The sequence below is a fragment of the Mercenaria mercenaria genome, unplaced genomic scaffold (genome assembly GCF_021730395.1).
Source record: "Mercenaria mercenaria strain notata unplaced genomic scaffold, MADL_Memer_1 contig_5024, whole genome shotgun sequence".
NCBI lineage: Eukaryota > Metazoa > Mollusca > Bivalvia > Venerida > Veneridae > Mercenaria > Mercenaria mercenaria.
The window spans coordinates 13,247-32,540 of record NW_026463304.1 but is presented as its reverse complement, the minus strand read 5'-3'; the positions used below and the strand labels follow the sequence as shown (position 1 = coordinate 32,540).

Sequence of the window (19,294 nt, the reverse complement as noted above, 5' to 3'; positions counted from 1 at the left end):
CAGTGAGCACAATGCCCAACTTTATAGTGCTGCCTCACTGGAATATCACGCCGTAGACACGTGACATGATACACCACCCAGTCACATTATACTGACACCGGGCTGACCAGTCCTAGCACTACCCTCTTAATGCTGAGCGCCAAGCGAGGAAGCTACTAGTACCATTTTTTACGTCTTTGGTATGACGCGGCCGGGGATCGAACCCACGACCTCCCGCACTCGAAGCGGACGCTCTACCACTAGGCTACCGAGGCGGTTAAATTGTAAATTAATGTGAATATCTTACCCGCAACAGTATATAAAACATGTTATAGCTTGTTTACGGTAATGGACCTGTAACGGCAGTCGTCAAAATTACGTATTCTCTATTATGCTTTATCAGCATTTTTTCTATGTAAAGCAATGATTGATTAAGCTACAGCTACGTCCAGAGAATGTCTAATCGCTTACAAATACGTTATCACACGGAAATTGCAGGGCGTCATTACCTATCCACTACCTTAAAATGTTGTGACAGTGATGTTTGTGTTTTGCAGCAAAGTACTCCTGAACAGCCACAGAAATCCTTCAAAATGAGTAAAGCATAAGAAATGCTATTGAAATATCAACAGTCTACCGATGTTGTTTCACATATGTGATACCAATGTAACTTCTTTTGTAATTTTTCATGGTTGGGTATACATTTTATTTTTTTTAATCAAACTTTGTGTAAAATATGTTTTCATTTTCGAGTACAAAAACAACTTTACCTAAAAAGCCAAAACTTAAATATCTGATATAACATTTCTTAATGTCGAAAGATTTCTTGAATGGAATTTATGTATTTTTATTTTGATAAACTTTCCAGCAGGGCCTCAGCACAACTTATAAAAGCCATGAGAAAAGAGTGCATGTTATATATCAAATACAAAGAGTTTTATACAAATGTACAGTTCGTTTTTGTAAACATCATGTTTGTAAACATTAAAGATTACGATTTGTAACCTTAACTCAGGGTTCCATATTTAAGTGTGTCATGTAAAGGAAAAGTGAACTTAAGCTAAAACAAAACATAATCAAAAAGTATAGAAAGGTCATTTTGTAAGTAGGGAAATTTTGTTTTTAAAACGTGTAAACACGTATGACATAGTAATCGAACTGTAGGTCACATTTTGTTTGTTGGGGAAAGGACCTATTTTGTTTTTCTTTCACATTTGACATCTGGTTTTATGTTGGCTTCAGTTTATTGGTCGATTTAGAGTTGTATCGGCGTAGCCAGAATTTTCTGGAAGGGGATGCGAATACGAGCCATGAAAGGGCGAGTGGGAGTAGTTGTGGGAGGGGGTTCCCCCTCCTGCAGGTGTGGGTATGGGGACCTCTCCAAGAAAATTTGAAAAGTCTGGAATGCATTTCGTGCAAATTGGCGTATATCTGAGAACTTGTCGGATTAGAATTTGAACTTGGTTTGCCAAAGAAACACACAGAATCGTGAAAATTACAAAATTTCAAATATTTCTCAGATGCGGCTGACCACCTGTAAAATGGACTCTCCTTAATTAGTGAATAATATTTGTCTCATTAAAATATTTTGCAGTAAACAATGACACTTGAATAGCTATTAATTAATATATATCTTTAGATTGCAATAATATTATTCTAAACATCGTGAAATAATAAAGCAATGTTTGATTTCCGATGTCGCAGATATCTACTCACGTGACTCACAACGCTGTTGGATCAAAGTTCCGGTTAGGGTGTTGAATTCTTTCAAGTGAGAAAAAGATGAATCTAATATATCTCACAACAAAATTGTGTCGGTTTGACTTAAACAATAAAACAAATCCTCTGAGAAAACCTAAAGCAATGCGGCCCGCCTGTGATCCATATTCAATGCACGTTTCAATTCTAAATATGTGTAACTGAAACTGGTAGTGTGTATGTTATTTTGAGCAATACGTTTAAAATATTCGGATAGATAATCCGGTTCACATCTATCATGCAAAATGCCTTTAAATGGTTCAACCATCGGCAATACACTTCCTGTAACTAACGACGGCATGTTGCATCTTTTGGGCAAGAGTTCAATCATCTGCATGTATCAAAGGCGGATTCAGGGTTTGGGTCAAGTTGGGGGAGGGTGGAGGGGGTAGTCTGTAGAGGGGTTTGGGGTATACCCCCTCGGACAAATTTTGGCAAGTATACCTCAACTGGTGCAGTCTGACTTATATTTGACATATTTGAACACAATATTATCTTTTAAATCTTTTAAAAAGCAATTTGACCAAGTGGATAGCTTTTGGTCAGACTATTGTCTGCTCCAACCACTTCAGTAATTATAAATACTATTGAATTAAAGTTTTGCGAGCGAAACGAGCAGAAAATTTGACTAAAATGTCTGAAATCTCAATTTTAGGCTATCAAAAGTGTACGCTCGCAAGATTTGAGGGAGAGGGCACCCAATTTGCAATCTTTGTAAACCAGTAACTGTTTTGCATGCAGACAATTTGCATATACAACAACTTACAAAGCAAGTATATGGAAGTTGGCGAGCGAAGCGAGACCGAAGAAATACAGAAAACATATAGAAATGGCTTAAAAAGTATATTAATGGGATGAAGTTTGCAAACTTTGCCGAAAAAGGGGTGCATTCGCACCCGTCGCTCCCCCTCTGAATACGCCCTTTAGTTGTTCCCCCTTAGATCTTCTTGTGTTGGTACCATCTCTAATATGATATATTCTTAAACAGGAGTATAAGTTGGTCTTAATTCCTAACTTTAATTTAGAAAATGCATACACATTATTCTTATTTTCTTTATACTTGCATATTATTGTCTAGCGCCCCTGTGGCCAGATATACCTGATCCACCCTTGAAGCTGTGACAAAATGTCCCCGATACTCCAATAAGATCGTTCCTTAAAATTGCTGCCCATTTAACAAAACTGCTTTCGATAGGTGCTACGTAGTTCTTTCCCCTTTATTATGCTGTTCAATCACTTACCGTACGTATTTGGAGTAAATTATAGCATTGATTGCATTCATATTTCGTTAAATCATTTATTATTCTTCTGTTAATGATGCACTTTCGTTGTTGAAAGCTTTATTTTAATAGGTATCAATAAATGCTTATTGTTTGCGTATATACGTACATGTATAATCAGTCATTGTCAGGACGGCGTTCATTAGAAATGAAAGTAAGTATTTTTATCCAGTCAGTGGACGTTTTACATAGTTATGTTCAGTAGCCCTACGCATTTCCTAGAAGAACTTCCATTGGATAAGTTTGTCAGCGCATGCGCAAATCAAGAAGCAAGTCAAAGGACTTGGCTTCTCTTTAGTTGACTCTCAGTTCGCTGTTGGTATTCGAAGGAGACACATCGAAAATGATTAATTATTTAATTATTTGTTGCACTAGTCAAGCTGGGACTTTGGGACGACAGTGCCAAGTAGACGATTTTATAGCAAAAGAAAGGCATTCTTTAGCTAGATATATTGAAAGGCATTGGAGGCCCGGGTCGTAGTACTCTAGTGGCATTTTAAGAGTCTTGTGGCTTATAATACTAGTTGCACCAGGACTTTAGGCTGATATTCCTACAAAGAACAGATAAGGGCATTCTGTGTCTTTATTGGTCATAGAAGCCTGGGTCGTGGCATTGTGGTGATTATTTTAGTAAGGTATTTTGCTGTAAGCTAAGGGTTTACTATTTACTCTAGTAAGTTTTTATACATTTATACATTGTAGTTCTTGGCATTTTAAGTATCTTTAATTATTCTTCTGATTCTTTTATAAGCTAATCATTTTCGAATTATTTCTTTTAAATCACTAAGCAGATAGCTTGAGGAATATTTATATAATAGGCATTTCGCTACAAAAATCAGTTTGACAAGCAGTCATTAGAAAAATTATATAATACGGCATTTTAAGTACTTTCATTTTAGTGTTATTGCATTCTGATACTTTTTTCTTGTCTTTTTATGATATATGTGTATTTTTATCTAGACCGCTCGGATAAATATTAGCACCCACCGAAATTTGTTACAAAGCGTTCCATTAAACGAACTTTACACAAATAGTAATCCAGCTCTTATGGAATGTTAATACATAAGAACGCTTATCATCCTACATCGATTTAAGATGTAAAATTATAGATATAGAATATAGATATTAAATTTCAAAAATAGCTTATAAGGATCAATCCATGATCGTAGTAACTATCACATTATTTTTTCCGAAGAGAAGATGTATCACAACAAATGCAAAAATTAAAGTAGAAATTTTCAGAAAACACACGCATCTAATAAGTTATCACTATACTGGAAGTGTTACGCAGTTTTAATATACCAGGCGTTCGTGTTGTCAATATGGGACAATAAACGGAGCGACGAATTTAGGAGAAAACTGCTTTATTGTTTCACTGTTTAGAAGAAAGAATGCTTAAACAGTAAATAGTACAGTTAATAAGTTTGTTGATAAATGATATAGCCTTAACTTTATTTCAAAGGAATATTGTACCACTACAGCGACTTCCTAGCTTTTTACTGTACAGTGGACCACAAGTGTCCCTTCGTGCAGTATTTCTGGCACGGACGGACACTTGGGCAGAACCACAGACGACCTACAAAGAGTCAGCTGTATGTCTTTCTTAGATGAAACAATTCACACCATTAATGAGATTTCGAACCCACAGCGGCGAGAAGCAAGTGATTTGAAGTCAGTGACCTGAACCAAGCAATCATGGAGGCAACTATTAATTATCCCTCCCCCCCCCCCCCCCCCCACCCCCCCCGACACACACACAGATTGATATAAAGCAACAAAAAGACAACAATGTTTACATGTACATGACAATGTTTATACAGAATTAAAAGGAGTTATGTAGTGTTTTTAGATAATATATGTACGTTTAATTTAAAATTCAGACATTAATTACACTGTGAAAATAGAAAATACAAATTTTATAAGATTCTGACAGGAAAAGGGACAACTAAACTATCGTATGTCCGGAACAAAGCTGCTTTTCTCTTATAATAAATTTTCATCTGCTTTTAGAAAACGCATCTACACGATTTATAGTTTTTTTACAGCCATAATTACCAATTTGTTTTGGCAGTGTTGTGAAGTTTTGTCAGGTTACAAAACTGTGTGTATTTACATGTATATTAAAACGTTCCTTTTAGCAAGCTATCAATGCATGAAAATATAACTTATTACTTGCAGGTATCATAATGACCCAAGATATTCTTGTATGACAGGCCAAACGTAGTCTTGAACTGTTTACGTGTCCTCATGTTTTCTTCCTATTGTTAGCGAATGTTTATATTCTTGTTGAGTGTTTCATATGTCTTATTCTATCAAACAGAATAATTGTGTCTATGGTATTTCACGTTCATTATCAATATTTATTTTTACATTCTTATTGTAAAATATAAGTAGGTGTTGTTTGTTAAAGATCTATGTTATTATTGAATAGTGGACGCAACTTGACCCCGATGGTTGACCTTTGTATTATAATACATAATGAGGCACAACCTATTATTAAAAAGGAGTGTAAGTAAAACACGAGCTGCACGAGAAAATGGAAACATAAATTTGTGTGAATATAAATAAGTGTATCGGAAAGTTTTAACTGATCAAATGTAAGTATACATACTTTGATACTGAACTGTGTACAAACTGATTCCATATAAATATACACGGCTACCCTAAGCACCCCTTATTTTTACAATGAAATAATCGATATGAATAATCAGCCTAAGGTCAACCATCGCGGTCAAGTTGCGACTACTATAGAACTGTTCAATATTTCTAGAACAAAAATGAGACAACTAATCTAAACGTTTGAACGTATCGTTTATCAAATAGAATTATCGGAAAGCGTAACATGTTTTGTACCCAATAAGGGCATCATATTGTGCGTGTATGGATAACGCACGATTATCCGCGTTATTAAACCTTCAGAAGCCAGAGGGATTGATTGGTATTGACCCAGGTAGTTCGAGGGAACCAACATATCTCACGGGATTTTACCTTCAGGTGTTATAAAACGAAACAAACACTTCTAATTTGCAAGTTCTTGCTCTTTAGAGATACAATACGAAAAGACAGCGATTAACAAGGAGAAATGTTAAACAAGGACAGTAAATGTAAAAGATGGCTATTTTATTAAAGCATGTTTACATACTGCCATACTTGAAAGGCAAACGTATATGTCTTTTAATCTTCTTTAAATGTTTATTTTTGTCTATACACCCGCTCGAAGCAGACAGGATATCACATAGATAAAAAAAAATGCGATAACCAAACCACCAATTATTGACAAACAGTTTAAGTGTCTTTCCCTTATTTGCTTGATGCATGCCCTTCGTAACTTGTGAAGAGTTTGGTACAAGTATTCTTCAAGTCTGTCTGAAAATGTTGGCTCCGGCATCTTTGGTACACCTGGTTCTATCATTTTCTTCAAAAATTTCAGTGCTCTATTGCGAATCTGGGATTCAGAAAATCCAACATTATCCGTGAAGCTGACCCAGCGAAGTGTGTTGCACCCAACTGCGCCAACGTTGCAAAACGCCTCTGCAATTTCAGTCTCGGTTTTTTTAAACTCATCGACACTGATACCGTTCCCATCAAGATTCGGGTCTCTCGACTCGTTTACTAGGTCGTATTTAGTGATTAGAACAAAAATCTCGCACTGATCTGAAATCCAAATTAACCCATTGAAATACATACATCTTGATGAAATAAATACGTTTTTAGGGATAAGGTCAGTAATTCGGTCGAAAATGTGCTTCCGTGGTGTAGTCGAAAGAAGTCCATAATAAATAGATCCTAATTTTCCCATTTTTTGCGCGAATTCGTGTAGAACGAGTGCTTTAATCACCATTTTTCACTACTAGAATACATTGTGCATGAAATGAGACGGTTTTCTTGTTCATACACCCCACATGGCAAGTGTTGCAGATCGAAACCGGAAGTAGGTGTTTATTGCGCGGACGAGAGCAAATATGCGCCATTTTTAGGGTAGCAGACCACAACTGACTGGCATTTCACTAGGAACTACATAACCCCCTATTTTCTTTTCATTTTTTCGTTAATTTATGATAGAACTTTTATGAAAAATAGGTGTAGGAAAAAGTGATGTTCTCTAAAGATACGTGAAGACGACCTGAAGTTGTCGTTTTTTATATGAAACAAAGAAGGATTTGAATTACTGACCTTTAACCTATAAGAGCTGAAATAAGACTTTTCTCGAAACACATCGAAATTAGTCTTAAAAGTCATCAATCGGTTGTATATGATATAAAAGAGTGTATCCAATGCAAAATAATAATGAAATTTGAAAAATTTTGAATTTTGACCATATTTTGCGTAGATGCGCCTATTTCAGCAGTGATTTCTGGGATTAAAAAGCCAATATTTTGTCTCTAGAATGTCAGAAAATGCACAAAATGCATCCTTCCAGGTCTTATTCATGACGGAATGAATGATATTTCAGAATCCCACTGAAAAATAATGCAAACAAGTGACACTTTTACCAAAATATACAATAAAAGGACCATAGGGCCAAATTTTAGCCCAGTAAATGGGTAGGGGGTGGCTTCTATTAAATGTCTATATTTCTCTTAAATCTCGAAATTTCACAATGAAACTTGGCAGTATGTTTGGTATTACATCTTTCTTGAAAACAGAGATGAAAATGGTGTGAAATTTGATAAGAAACATTTCTTTAATATTAATGTATTCGACACTGTTTCTTATTTATGAAAATGTCGTGCATGTCGGATCCTGTTTCTGCTAAGAATTTATGAAGAACAACATCTTTGATAAAAATTTAGAATTTAAGAATTAGGACACCGGCTATATTTTCCAGGTAAGCAAGAATATTTAATTGTAATGCATTTGATGTTGATCAGGATCAATTACCTCTTACCCTGCTAAATTTCTATAATGAACTTGCCCATCTTTCAATCTGGACAGTACCATTACGTGTTAAAATGGGTGCTTACCAAAAAAAAATACTGACTGAATGGCGATCAGTGCAGACCATGATCAGACAGCACGGATGTGCAGGCTGATCTTTGTCTGCACTGGTCGCAAAGGCAGAATCACTTGCCGCCAGCAGGCTAAAGGTTAATAACCTGGCCCCGTGTTCACAAAACATTTTCAGTCTCAGTTGAGTTTGATAAGAAAACTTTATTAATATTTTGTCATTCATATCTAAATAGCATTATTAAAATTAAAATTTAAGTTAATAACTATTTTCAAGTGGCTATTCAGTATTGATGGTCAGTCTCAATTAGAATTTAACCTTGAAGTTTTAGTAAAATTGATATTAGAATTTCAAACTCAAACTCAGCTGAGGCCGAAAAATGTTTTGTGAGCACGGGGCATGATCAATAAACATGTGGTTTCGTGATGGCCCGGCAATAGATCCTCGTTATCTAGATATACTTCGGATCTATGACATGTATATATATATATAATATGTATATTTATCAGAAACAAACAACTAGCAGTTATTGTGCTCTACACTATTGTTCTCTGTACTTCCTGTAATTACCGTCTATCATTGTATAAAATTATATCAAATTCCATCGACTTAAACATAAGGGAGATAATTCTAAAATAATTCACACAAGCAAATATGATTCTGGCTTTCATTGCCATCTTTGATTGAAGCAAGTCGAGTTAAATTCCCTCCAGTGGACTTATAGGTTTTGTCTAACATGTTAAAAATGTGAAAAATTGAATACAAACTGGGAACATTGCTAAAATTATTCTAGACAAAGTTATTGTGTTAGACTAATTTAGAATTCGAGGGGTGAATACGAAAGAGTTCTAAGTGTATATAAATAAAGAAGCACTTGAACATTTTCGCATTCACCCCTCGTAGTGCTTAACACTTCCTCTCATTGCCTCCCAGCTTTATATCAAGTTACATTAATTAAATTCCTTGTAAAGGCTTTATAGCAGTTTTCGTAAATGATAATAAATGTAAACAAATAATTGCAGAAATAGGTGATAATCTACGAAGTTCTGTTGCTTGCCATCTGTCTTTAAATCAAATAACATAATATTTCCCTCTTAGGTTTTAAAGTTGTTGTCTGAGATGGTGTACATTTTCCCTCAGTCTTTCATTGTATTAGGTTATATTAGATTTCCTTCGGTTAATCCAGATATATCACGGACGTACAGAAGGGCTGAACAAAGTGATTTCTTGAAATCCCTCACCCCTTTAAAAAGATCATTTTAAGGAGGTATAAAAGACCACATGTACGTGGGAGTTATTCAAAGAAAAATGCCACTAATCTGAACGACATATGTTTGCAATATTAGTCAAAATAGTTACATTTTCTAGTCAACGTAGCCGGGTTAGATATCTTCAAAACCTCTCTCAAACATTGGATTAGATTTTTAGGTATATCATCAATACACCCTTGCATGAAGACAATCTTTGAAACTTTACAGGCTGGGTCAGGTTTAAAAACTTCTTTCAGTCGTCCAATACCACATTTCTCTTGCTTTTTCTCCAGCGCGTCAATGCTTGTCCCAGGCCGAATATAACCTGAAATGAATAAAAATGGAAGTTTCATTTACAATACTGCTAAGAATTTTCAAGGAAATTTTTAATCATATCAGAAAATTAAAATCATAGTTCTATATAAGAACATTTTCAAAGCATAAAATGTATATTATTGTATATACAATGTAGCTATAATACTGTTTAATTCACCTCCAATTAGAAGCTCTATTATCTCGCGTAGCTTGGGTGTATTTTCGTCAGCTAGCCCAGCACAGTCAAGAATGTGTGGCAACTTTGGTAATAGATTTGTCAGCCTTTCTTTTGTGTTTTTGTCAGAAATTCTATGTAATTTTACTCCGCAATTGTCGTATCTGTAAACACACAATTTGGACAATGCAACCTATAAGTAATCAACACTTAGATTAAAGGCGAAACATTTTTCTTCATGCATATATATGTCAATAGAATATACAAATATATGTGTCAATTTGAAAGAATAACCGGTATACATTTGATACTTTTTCTGTACATTTTCCTCGAAAGCCCTTATTACGATTACGGTGCAATAATTGAACCAACATACCTTTAAGGTCATAGAAATCAAGTGGATGCGCTCGCGAAACGCCGGTCTTTGCACATCGTAGGCAAACGTTGTTATACAACACAATGTGTTATAGCATTCAACAACTTTGATGTTCATGCAAGAAAGTCTTCGAACGCATTGAAAGTACAGGGTATTATTCATATTGAAATGAAACAGTTTTTCTTTACACTTACATTTACACTTATATTTGTATATTACTGATAATTTTCAAAGATTGTGCTGACATCTTGGGCTGTGTAAATGCAATTAGCTGTATTTATATTCTGATATTTTGTATCTGTACTGATTACATCCTGAAATAATACTAGCCTGAACAAATCGAGCGTCACTGTCTGTGCTTGACCACTTCCCTGTTTAGCTATCGTGTAGAACCTTCCTGTTAAAACCTTATGTAAGGTGTTAACAAGAGAGCTTTTCCCAGCCCCACTTCTTCCAATCAGGAGAATCACTTCCGGATTTTCACAGTCTGGACCCTCGAGTAACTCAAATACTTCCTCGAGCAGTGAATCGTTTTCCTCTTCAAAAGACATTTTAATAAATCAATCTGTAAAAAGCAAACAAAATGAAGTACATCTAAACTCAGCTGTGAAACCACAAAAACGATAGCACAGCAAATGCTACTACTGAACGATTACGCAACTAATGCACTTTCGGTTGTCATACTCCATGCTTCTGAACGATTGCTCAGCACATTCACACTCAATTGCCATACTTTATATTAATAAACGATTGCGCAGAACACGTCCATTCTGTTGTCATACCCCATATCACCAAAAGACTGCACAACACATGCATATTCAGTTGCCATACTCCATATTACTAAATGATTGCACAGCACATGCACACACAGTTGCCTTAGTCTATACTACTGAACGATTAGGCAGCACTTGCACATTCAGTTGCCTTACTCCATACTACTGAATTATTGAACTGCACATGCACATTCAGTTGCCTTAGGCCAGAGTTCTTTGATTTTTCGTTACTCAGACCCGCCGACCCTATTTTCCGTCATTTTTGAAAAAAAAAAATGAAATTTCAAAAATTTCAAAATTATTTTCGGGCGACGATCGATGTTTTGCTGCATTCTGACGACGACAACGTCGATATTCGTCAGCGCATTATCCGTCAGTGTCATATAGGCGCAATTTCCGCTCAAATGGAAGCGTCTCCCGTACGTAAACAAAAACTTGCTTTTGTGTGAAATTTAAGATTGTCTTTGAACGATTTATGCGCGATGGAAAAGCGGAATATTTGGTTTGTGATCTAGTATATAGACAATTAAACAACGAAAAACAAGTTCTGTAAAGGCCAAGAAGATAAAAGCTAGAAAAAAAACTTAGCGAAACGGTTACGGTCAGTAACGGTGTCTCAAAACGTTAGAAAAACATAGATTTACCCGACGTAATTAACAACGGCAACATTGAATATGAATTCGACATGCCTTTGGCAGTTATATATTACATGGGGATAAGGTATAGGAGGAACAAAGTGCTGCCAAACAAAGGAGTCATCCATTTCAGATTTTGGGTTGTTTTTTTTTTCACCAGGAGGGAAAGGGGCCCAGGCCTGTGATTTGGAGCAAAAACAGCTCTGTGTTTGGGCAAAGGGGAATAAAAAACCTGATGTAAAGTCAGTTTTTGGGGAAAACTGCATAATTTAGAAGATATTTTCTGAGGGAAGGACCCTATTATGAAGGGGATAAAACCCTGTGATATGCTTATGAAGACATATATATATATTACAAGTTGCCTGATTGGAGGTATTTATCTATATATTCCATTGCATACAAATCCCCTTCAGGGACCTATCTAGCTACTTATGCTTTCAGTCATTTTCTGGCAATCGAATATAAAATAAAGAGTGGCCCGACTATGAATCACTTGCCCCTAACCACTGTGGGATCGAGCCCCACTCAGGTCATCATGTGAAAACGATATCCAGCTGGCTGACGGAAGGTAGGCCGTTCTACCCAGATGCCAATTCTTGCCTGAGATGATGCCCGGAGGAGTACCTGGGGTCTTCCTGCACCATTTAAGTCTGGAAAGTCACCATATGACCTATAAAATTGTGTCAGTGTGACTAATAACACAACAAATAAATATTAAAATGTATTAAATAAAGATCTTGGTCAGAAAAGTTTGTGAATTAAAAATAAAAGTATGCACATGCTAAAAATGAAACCAGCCGATCAGACCATTGAAAATTGAAAATGACAGATGGTTTGCTATTCAACCATCAATTTAATACTCGCCGGAGATGTTATGATCAATGGCAAATAGTACCCATGCCCAAAGAGTGATTTTGTTAAAGTTTTTGAAATCATCAATTTTATGTTCAAGATAATAAAAAAGTTAAACACAGAATGGTAATTTTCTTTGTATTACAGGTTAAATGCGTATTAAAGTAGTGTTAAAATCCTTTCAGGCAACACATTTGAAGTGATCACTTATCGTCTGTTGTTTAAACCCCCAACTGCCATATAAAAGCCACAAGATGGTGCTGGGGCAGGTTTTTATATAAATTATGCATGTTTCACATCAGAGAGCCCTTTTTTAAAATTTTAAATAAACCACTGAATAAGAAGTTATGAAAAATTGCATAAATACACATTGAAATGTTCTTTATCAATTGGTGTTTTTATTTTTTAAAACAAAAAATGCTAAAGTATAGTTTCAAAAAATTGTTTAAACCTAACTGCCAAAAATTTGAATTTGCCGGGAGGAGCTAATGAGGTCATGAACCCTAGAGAAACAGAGAATGTAAACAATTCCCATGTGGTTAATTTTATCAACAAACTTGATCAGCTGAAGGCTTCATATGTATCAATGGAATTAACACCTAGAGTGCATTGCAAAACTTCTCCAGAAAGTAATTTTGAATTTTTAAACCAAATAGAATATCATAGTCATTTATACAGTTATATTTTTATATGTCATATCATAAAAAATGTTTTAAAGAAATAGGGAACTACTAATTACAGACATACAGTGATAAATATTATTTCAAATAGCTTATCATTTTTATTAGTCCTTATCACAGCAGCACTTGCTAATTTGTGTGTATTGTTCTGCATCCCAGACTTAAATAGTTTATTATTTGTACATTTATTGCTAGGTTATCTCAATTAATGGACCAGCCAGTAATGACAGAATTTTAGTTAAATGAATGTTTGATTTTGAGTTTCATTGTTAGATTTACATTAACAAGATTAAAAATCAGGAATGCTAGTCTTGACTCAATTTTTCATAGGATTAATACTGATATGGATGCACAATATGGATAATAATAGTTTTTAACCATCAAAACATGCAAACTAGTTCAAATTTCTTCATTTAAAGTGAGCTATTTTTAGCTAACAGACAGCCTAGAGTAGCGTTGTTATTTGATAGGCTCCTCCTACAAAACTTACTGCCAGGGTAGTAAATGTTGGGGCTTTAAGTAAATTTTACTGCCTTCTTTTTTCCCTCCTCCTGTCAACATTTTTCTGCCCAAAATCCGAGTAACAAAAAATAAAAAAACTCTGGCTTTACTCCATACTACTGAACTATTGAACTGCACATGCACAGTCAGTTGCCATACTTCATATTAACAAACGATTGCGCAGAACATGCCCACTCTGTTGCCATACCCCATATCACTGAAAGACTGCATAGCACATGCACAATCAGTTGCCATACTCGATATTACTGGTTGATTGCTTAGCATATGCACACGCAGTTGCCATACTCCATATTTTTGAAGGATTGCGCAACACATATCACTCAGTTGCCATACTCTGTCTTACTAAACGATTGAGAAGCACATGCACACTCAGTTGCCATACTCCATATTACTGAACGAATACGCAGCACATGCTCACTGACTTGCCATACTGCATACTATTGAACGATTGCACAGCACATGCACATTCAGTTGCCATACTGACAACTAAACGTGAATTTGCTGCGCAATCATTCAGGAAAATGGAGTCACACTGAGTGTTCATGTGCTATGCAGAAGCATAGAGTATGACAACTGTGCAATCATTTAGTAGTATTGAGCATGGCAACTAAGTTTGCCTGCGCTTTGAAGTCATTCAGTAATATAATGTATGGTAACTGAGTGAGAATATTTTGCTCAATCGTTCAGTAGTATGGAGTATGATAACTAAACGTGAATGTGCTGCACAATCATTTAGGAAAATGGAGTGACACTGAGTGTGCATGTGCTATGCAATCCTTCAATAGCATGGAATATGGCAACTGAATGTGTATTTGCTATGTAATTGTCAAGAAGTATTGAGTATGGCAACCGAATGTGACAATGACAATGACAATGAGTATGACAATCAAAAGTATATGTGCTATATAACCATTCAGTAATGAGCGACGAACGCACCTAAAACATGTGCAACTAAACGGAGCTGTCGACAGTATGACCGACAAACGCATCTCAAAATATTTGCAACTAAACGGACAAGGCGACAGTATGACCAACCCGATAGTATGACGAACGCATCTCAAATAGTTCCAACTCAACAGTATGACCGACCAACGAACCTCAAACATTTCCAGCTTAACGGACCGGCCGACAGTATGACCAACAAACGCACTTCAAACATTTGCAACTAAACGGACTGGCCGACAGTATGACCGACGGACGCGCCTCAGATATTTACAACTAAACGGACCGGTCGAAAATATGAACTACGAACACATTTCAAGACATTTGCAACTAAACGGATCGGCCGACAGTATGACCCACGAAAACCACAAAAACGAAAGCACAGCATATGTACATTCAGAAGCTATACTCCATACTACTGAACGATTACTCAGCAAATGCACTTTCGATTGCCTTACTCCATGCTTATGAACGACTGCACAGCACATTCATACTGAGTTGCAATACTTCATATTAATAAACGATTGCGAAGGACATGCCCACTTTGTTGCCATACCCCGTATCACTGAAAGACTGCATATCCAGTTGTCATACTCCATATTATTGAATGATTGCACAGCACTTGCAAACTTTGTTGCCTTATTCCATACTACTGAATGATTGCACTGCACATGCACATTCAGTTGCCATACTCCATACTACTGAACGATTAGGCAGCACATGCAAACTCTGTTGCCTTACTCTATACTATTGAATGATTGCACTGCACATGCACATTCAGCTGCCTTACTCCATACTACTGAACGACTGCACTGCACATACACATTCAGTTGCCTTACTCCTAATACTGAAGGACTGCGCAGCACATGTACGCACCTCAGATATTTACAACTAAACGGACCGGTTGACAGTATAAACTACGAACGCACCTCAGACAGTTACAACTAAACGGACCGACCGACAGACAGTATGGCCAACGAACACACCTCAACTATTTGCAACCACACGGACCGCTTGAAAGTTTGACCGACACACGCACCTCAAATAGTTGCAACTTAACAGTATGACCGACCAACGCAACTCATACATTTGAAACTAAACGGACCGATCGACAGTATGACCGACCAACGCACCCAAACATGTGCAACTAAACAGACCGTTCCACAGTATGGCCGACGAACGCACCTCAAGCATTTACAACTAAACGTACTGTCCGATAATATGACCGACGAACGCACTTCAAACATTTGCAACTAAACGGACCAGTCGACAGTATGACAGACGATTGCACCTCAAATATTTACAACTAGACGGACAGCCCGACAGTATGAGCGACCATCGCACCTAAAGCATTTGCAACTGAACAGACCAGTCGACAGTATGACCGACGAACGCACCTCAAACATTTACAACTAGACGGACAGCCCGACAGCATGACCGATGGACTCACCTGAACTTTTGCAACTATACGGACCAGTCGACAGTATACCGATGAAAGCACCTCAAACATTTACAACTAAACGGACCAGTCGACAGTATGGCCAACGAACCCATCTCAAAACTTTGCATTATAACGGACCGGTCAACAGTATGACCGACGAACGCACGTCAAACATTTGCAACCAAACGGGTCGACAGTATGAATGACGAACGCACCTACAACATTTGCAACTTAACTGACCGCCAGACAGCGTGACCAACATTTCAAACATTTCAAATTGAACAGATTGATCGACAGTATGACAGACGATCGCACCTAAACCATTTACAACTAAACGTACCGGTCGACAGTATGAACTATGAACGCACCTCAAACATTTGCAATTAAACGGACAAACAAACCAACTAATAGTAAGGTATTAGTTTTTCGAAATGTAACTAATGAGTTGTTATTTAATGCATATATATTTCAGGACAAATACTTAAAAAGAAAATATGGACTATCCATCCCTATTACACAGATTGTACTGTTTGTGAGACTTTTTACACGCTGTCATAATTTGATGTGATTATTTGAAGCAATATTTTTATTACATCATCGATTATGGTTTCATATGATTTATGGGTTTTAGGTCATTCCTGTGTGAAAACGAAACAATTACTTCAGCATTCGCCGTGAGGTCATAAATTGTGAAGTGACTGTCGGTGACGAGACGAACTAATGATCTGATCAAGCTATTTGCATTGAATAGATTTGAGAGATATATATATACCACTTTTGAACAGTTGAGTGATAAGTTTATTTGGCTTTTCTCCAATAATGAGGTAGCTAAAACACTGCCAGAACCTGCTTTTGTATTTTAAAATTTAGAGAAGGATCATGTATTTTGTATTGTAAACAGAAATAATTTCTTATCTGTAAATGTCATCCGTGCTTTCACGTTTTAAAGACCCACCACGACCTAGTGACCTACTTTTTCCTCCCACATCAACTTTGTGCAAATCATTCTGATACTACTGGTATAATACAGCTATTTCACAAGATGACAGGTGGACAAATTAGACCCTCCTTGAATTAATGTGTTTTCACAACTTCATCTGCAAACATATTCAGTCATTCTCTTTTCAGTATAGTTTTATAAACAGAGCATAATAACTATATTACACTGTAGAAACACCTTAATACATCAAGTACTGTGTACAAAACTGCATTAATTTAATAAAATGTTTAGACATTAAACAAATTGTCTTGGCCTTTTATATGTCAGTTTGTACCTAGATACTTGTTATTTCTCATTCATTTTTCTTCATGCAAAACACGTATAATTACCATCATGGAAATACAAAAGAATACAGTTATTTTATTATTATTATTATTATACCAGATTTATATAGCACCCTTTTCATGATAAACACGTTCAAAGGCGCTTTACAGCAACTGCAGCCACACAGGGCGCGAAATCATCCTCAAATAGTACAGATACAGAGCGATATGACCAAATGGAAAGAGTGAGATAAAGCCCCCAGAACAGACAGAGAGAAATTTTCAGATACAGACATGTCCGGCTAACTTAGCCTAGCTCTTTTCGAATAGACAGTCTGGTTCTTTAACGTGCCCGGTGTATAGCACCGATACACGCGAAGCCGTCTTTCCTGGGAAGAACCAGTACAGGCCTCTAGTTTTGTGTCGCGTCTTTAAGAGAAACCCCCAAAAAGAAAACATTATTCAAAGACGCGCAACAAAATAACTGTATTCTTTTGTATATCTATTATGGTATGTATAAAAAAGAGAAATAACAAGTCTATCTTCTTTTAAAAGTTGAAGAATAATATTCGATTAAAACAGTAATTGTAACAATTTTTTTAAAAGTATTTTATCAATATATATATATTATGGGAGGTCGTAAAACGAACGTAAGCCTACGTACCATAAAAGGTCTTAATCCTTTTAATACCAACTCTGCAGTGTTTTTTTGTGTGTTTTTACTTTCGTTATCGTAATCGTTATTTTTGCAACGTTATCAATTTATTAGGCCTTTACTGATAATAGAGATGTACGTAGCGACAAAAATAGGGGGGTTTCTCAAAGTTGTTTTCAAATAATTGAACTTAAACGTTTTATAACGTTATTTTTTGTGCATTGTTGGTTCTTTTCTTTTTGTTCGCTGTGGTATTGTGACCGCTTTTTCTGTTGTCGCCGTCTGTCCTGTTAAACAATTGGCCTGTTTACACTTAAGAAGTCAAATTTTTGGTCAAGTGTAAGTTAAACCGTTCTGAATGTTGCCAAAATGAAAGGCCGAATTAGTTAGAAACTACATTATCTTGAGTGGAAAATAGGTCACAAGGTGAACTTCTCGAAAAACATTGCTAAAACTTTTCAGGAAACAATTTCTACTAGATCTACATGAAAGCAGGTCGGTATGATTGAATTGTTTGTTGGGTGTAACGTCGCACCAACACAATAAATGTAGTTTGGAAACTGATCATCTAGGTCAATACTAGGTTACTAGGAAAAATCATAGAAATATATGTAAACACCACAGAGGCAACATTTTCTACTTGGATTACCTGAAACCAGGTACATGTATTTCATTAATAGGTCATTGCGTAAAAACTAAGCCTTTTAAACACTCTAGATGCTACAATTTTGACATGCACTAAATGAAGCTTGATCACAATACTTTTAAAAAGTCAAGTTATGATCTGGGTTATTTGTAATATTATAATGTTATTAATCAAGCAATTTCATATTTCATATTGGCCTTGTTATTTGTCCAACATTACGACAACCCTTGGACAAATAACAAGGCCAATATGAAAACTTTGGACTGTTGACGGTAACACTGTAAGAACTCTGTGAGTTACCTTATGACAGCTATGCACGTGAAAAATCTTGACAAGTTGTTTAGACGTATTTTAGAAATCATGATCATTTTCGTAGGTAAAACAAAATGAGTTGTATGTAGGTACTTGAGAATAATTTTGAGAGATATTTTAATGCGACATAATCAACAGTAACTAGAACTAACTTTATTTTTTTGGAATTCCTATTTATTTTCTTTAGCGAGTATCTTATCATTTGAACTGTAATAAAAACTGCTTTAAAAGTCATTTCCTTTTAGGCTGCAAGCACGAGACACAAAATTATACACATACGTGTTGATCCAGATAATACAACCAATCAAGCACATATTATATAGTCCCATGCCTCTTTTAATACTTATCTGAAATTGTTTGCAGTTCACAACTGACACTCTTGTTCGCCAATTTATTCATCCACTTTCCAGCATTTGAATCGCTATTTAGTCTATCATTGCACAAATAGTCCACACTATCAAAATGTCTGTTAAAGATAAGTCTCATCCTTTT

General features: G+C 36.0%; 1 protein-coding gene across 1 annotated transcript; it reads right to left on the bottom strand.

The window, feature by feature from the left end:
* Nucleotides 1-6,116: 6,116 nt before the first annotated feature.
* Nucleotides 6,117-17,953, bottom strand: LOC123561145 (uncharacterized). The gene is made up of 5 exons (XM_045353358.2): nt 17,854-17,953; nt 10,412-10,646; nt 9,709-9,869; nt 9,325-9,540; nt 6,117-6,671 (listed from the first exon to the last, which is right to left on the bottom strand). Exons 2-5 carry the CDS (start codon nt 10,630-10,632, stop codon nt 6,220-6,222), a joined length of 1,050 nt encoding a protein of 349 aa, XP_045209293.2. The 5' UTR covers nt 10,633-10,646; nt 17,854-17,953; the 3' UTR covers nt 6,117-6,219.
* Nucleotides 17,954-19,294: the final 1,341 nt, after the last annotated feature.

Excerpts from the sequence above, each read along its gene's own strand:
- LOC123561145 (XM_045353358.2), bottom strand. The coding sequence starts at position 10,632 with ATGTCTTTTGAAGAGGAAAACGATTCACTGCTCGAGGAAGTATTTGAG. Across the intron at positions 9,541-9,708 it reads AATAGAGCTTCTAATTGGAG|GTTATATTCGGCCTGGGACA; the intron begins GTGAATTAAACA and ends TATTCATTTCAG. Across the intron at positions 6,672-9,324 it reads GGCTACGTTGACTAGAAAAT|ATCAGTGCGAGATTTTTGTT; the intron begins GTAACTATTTTG and ends TTTGGATTTCAG.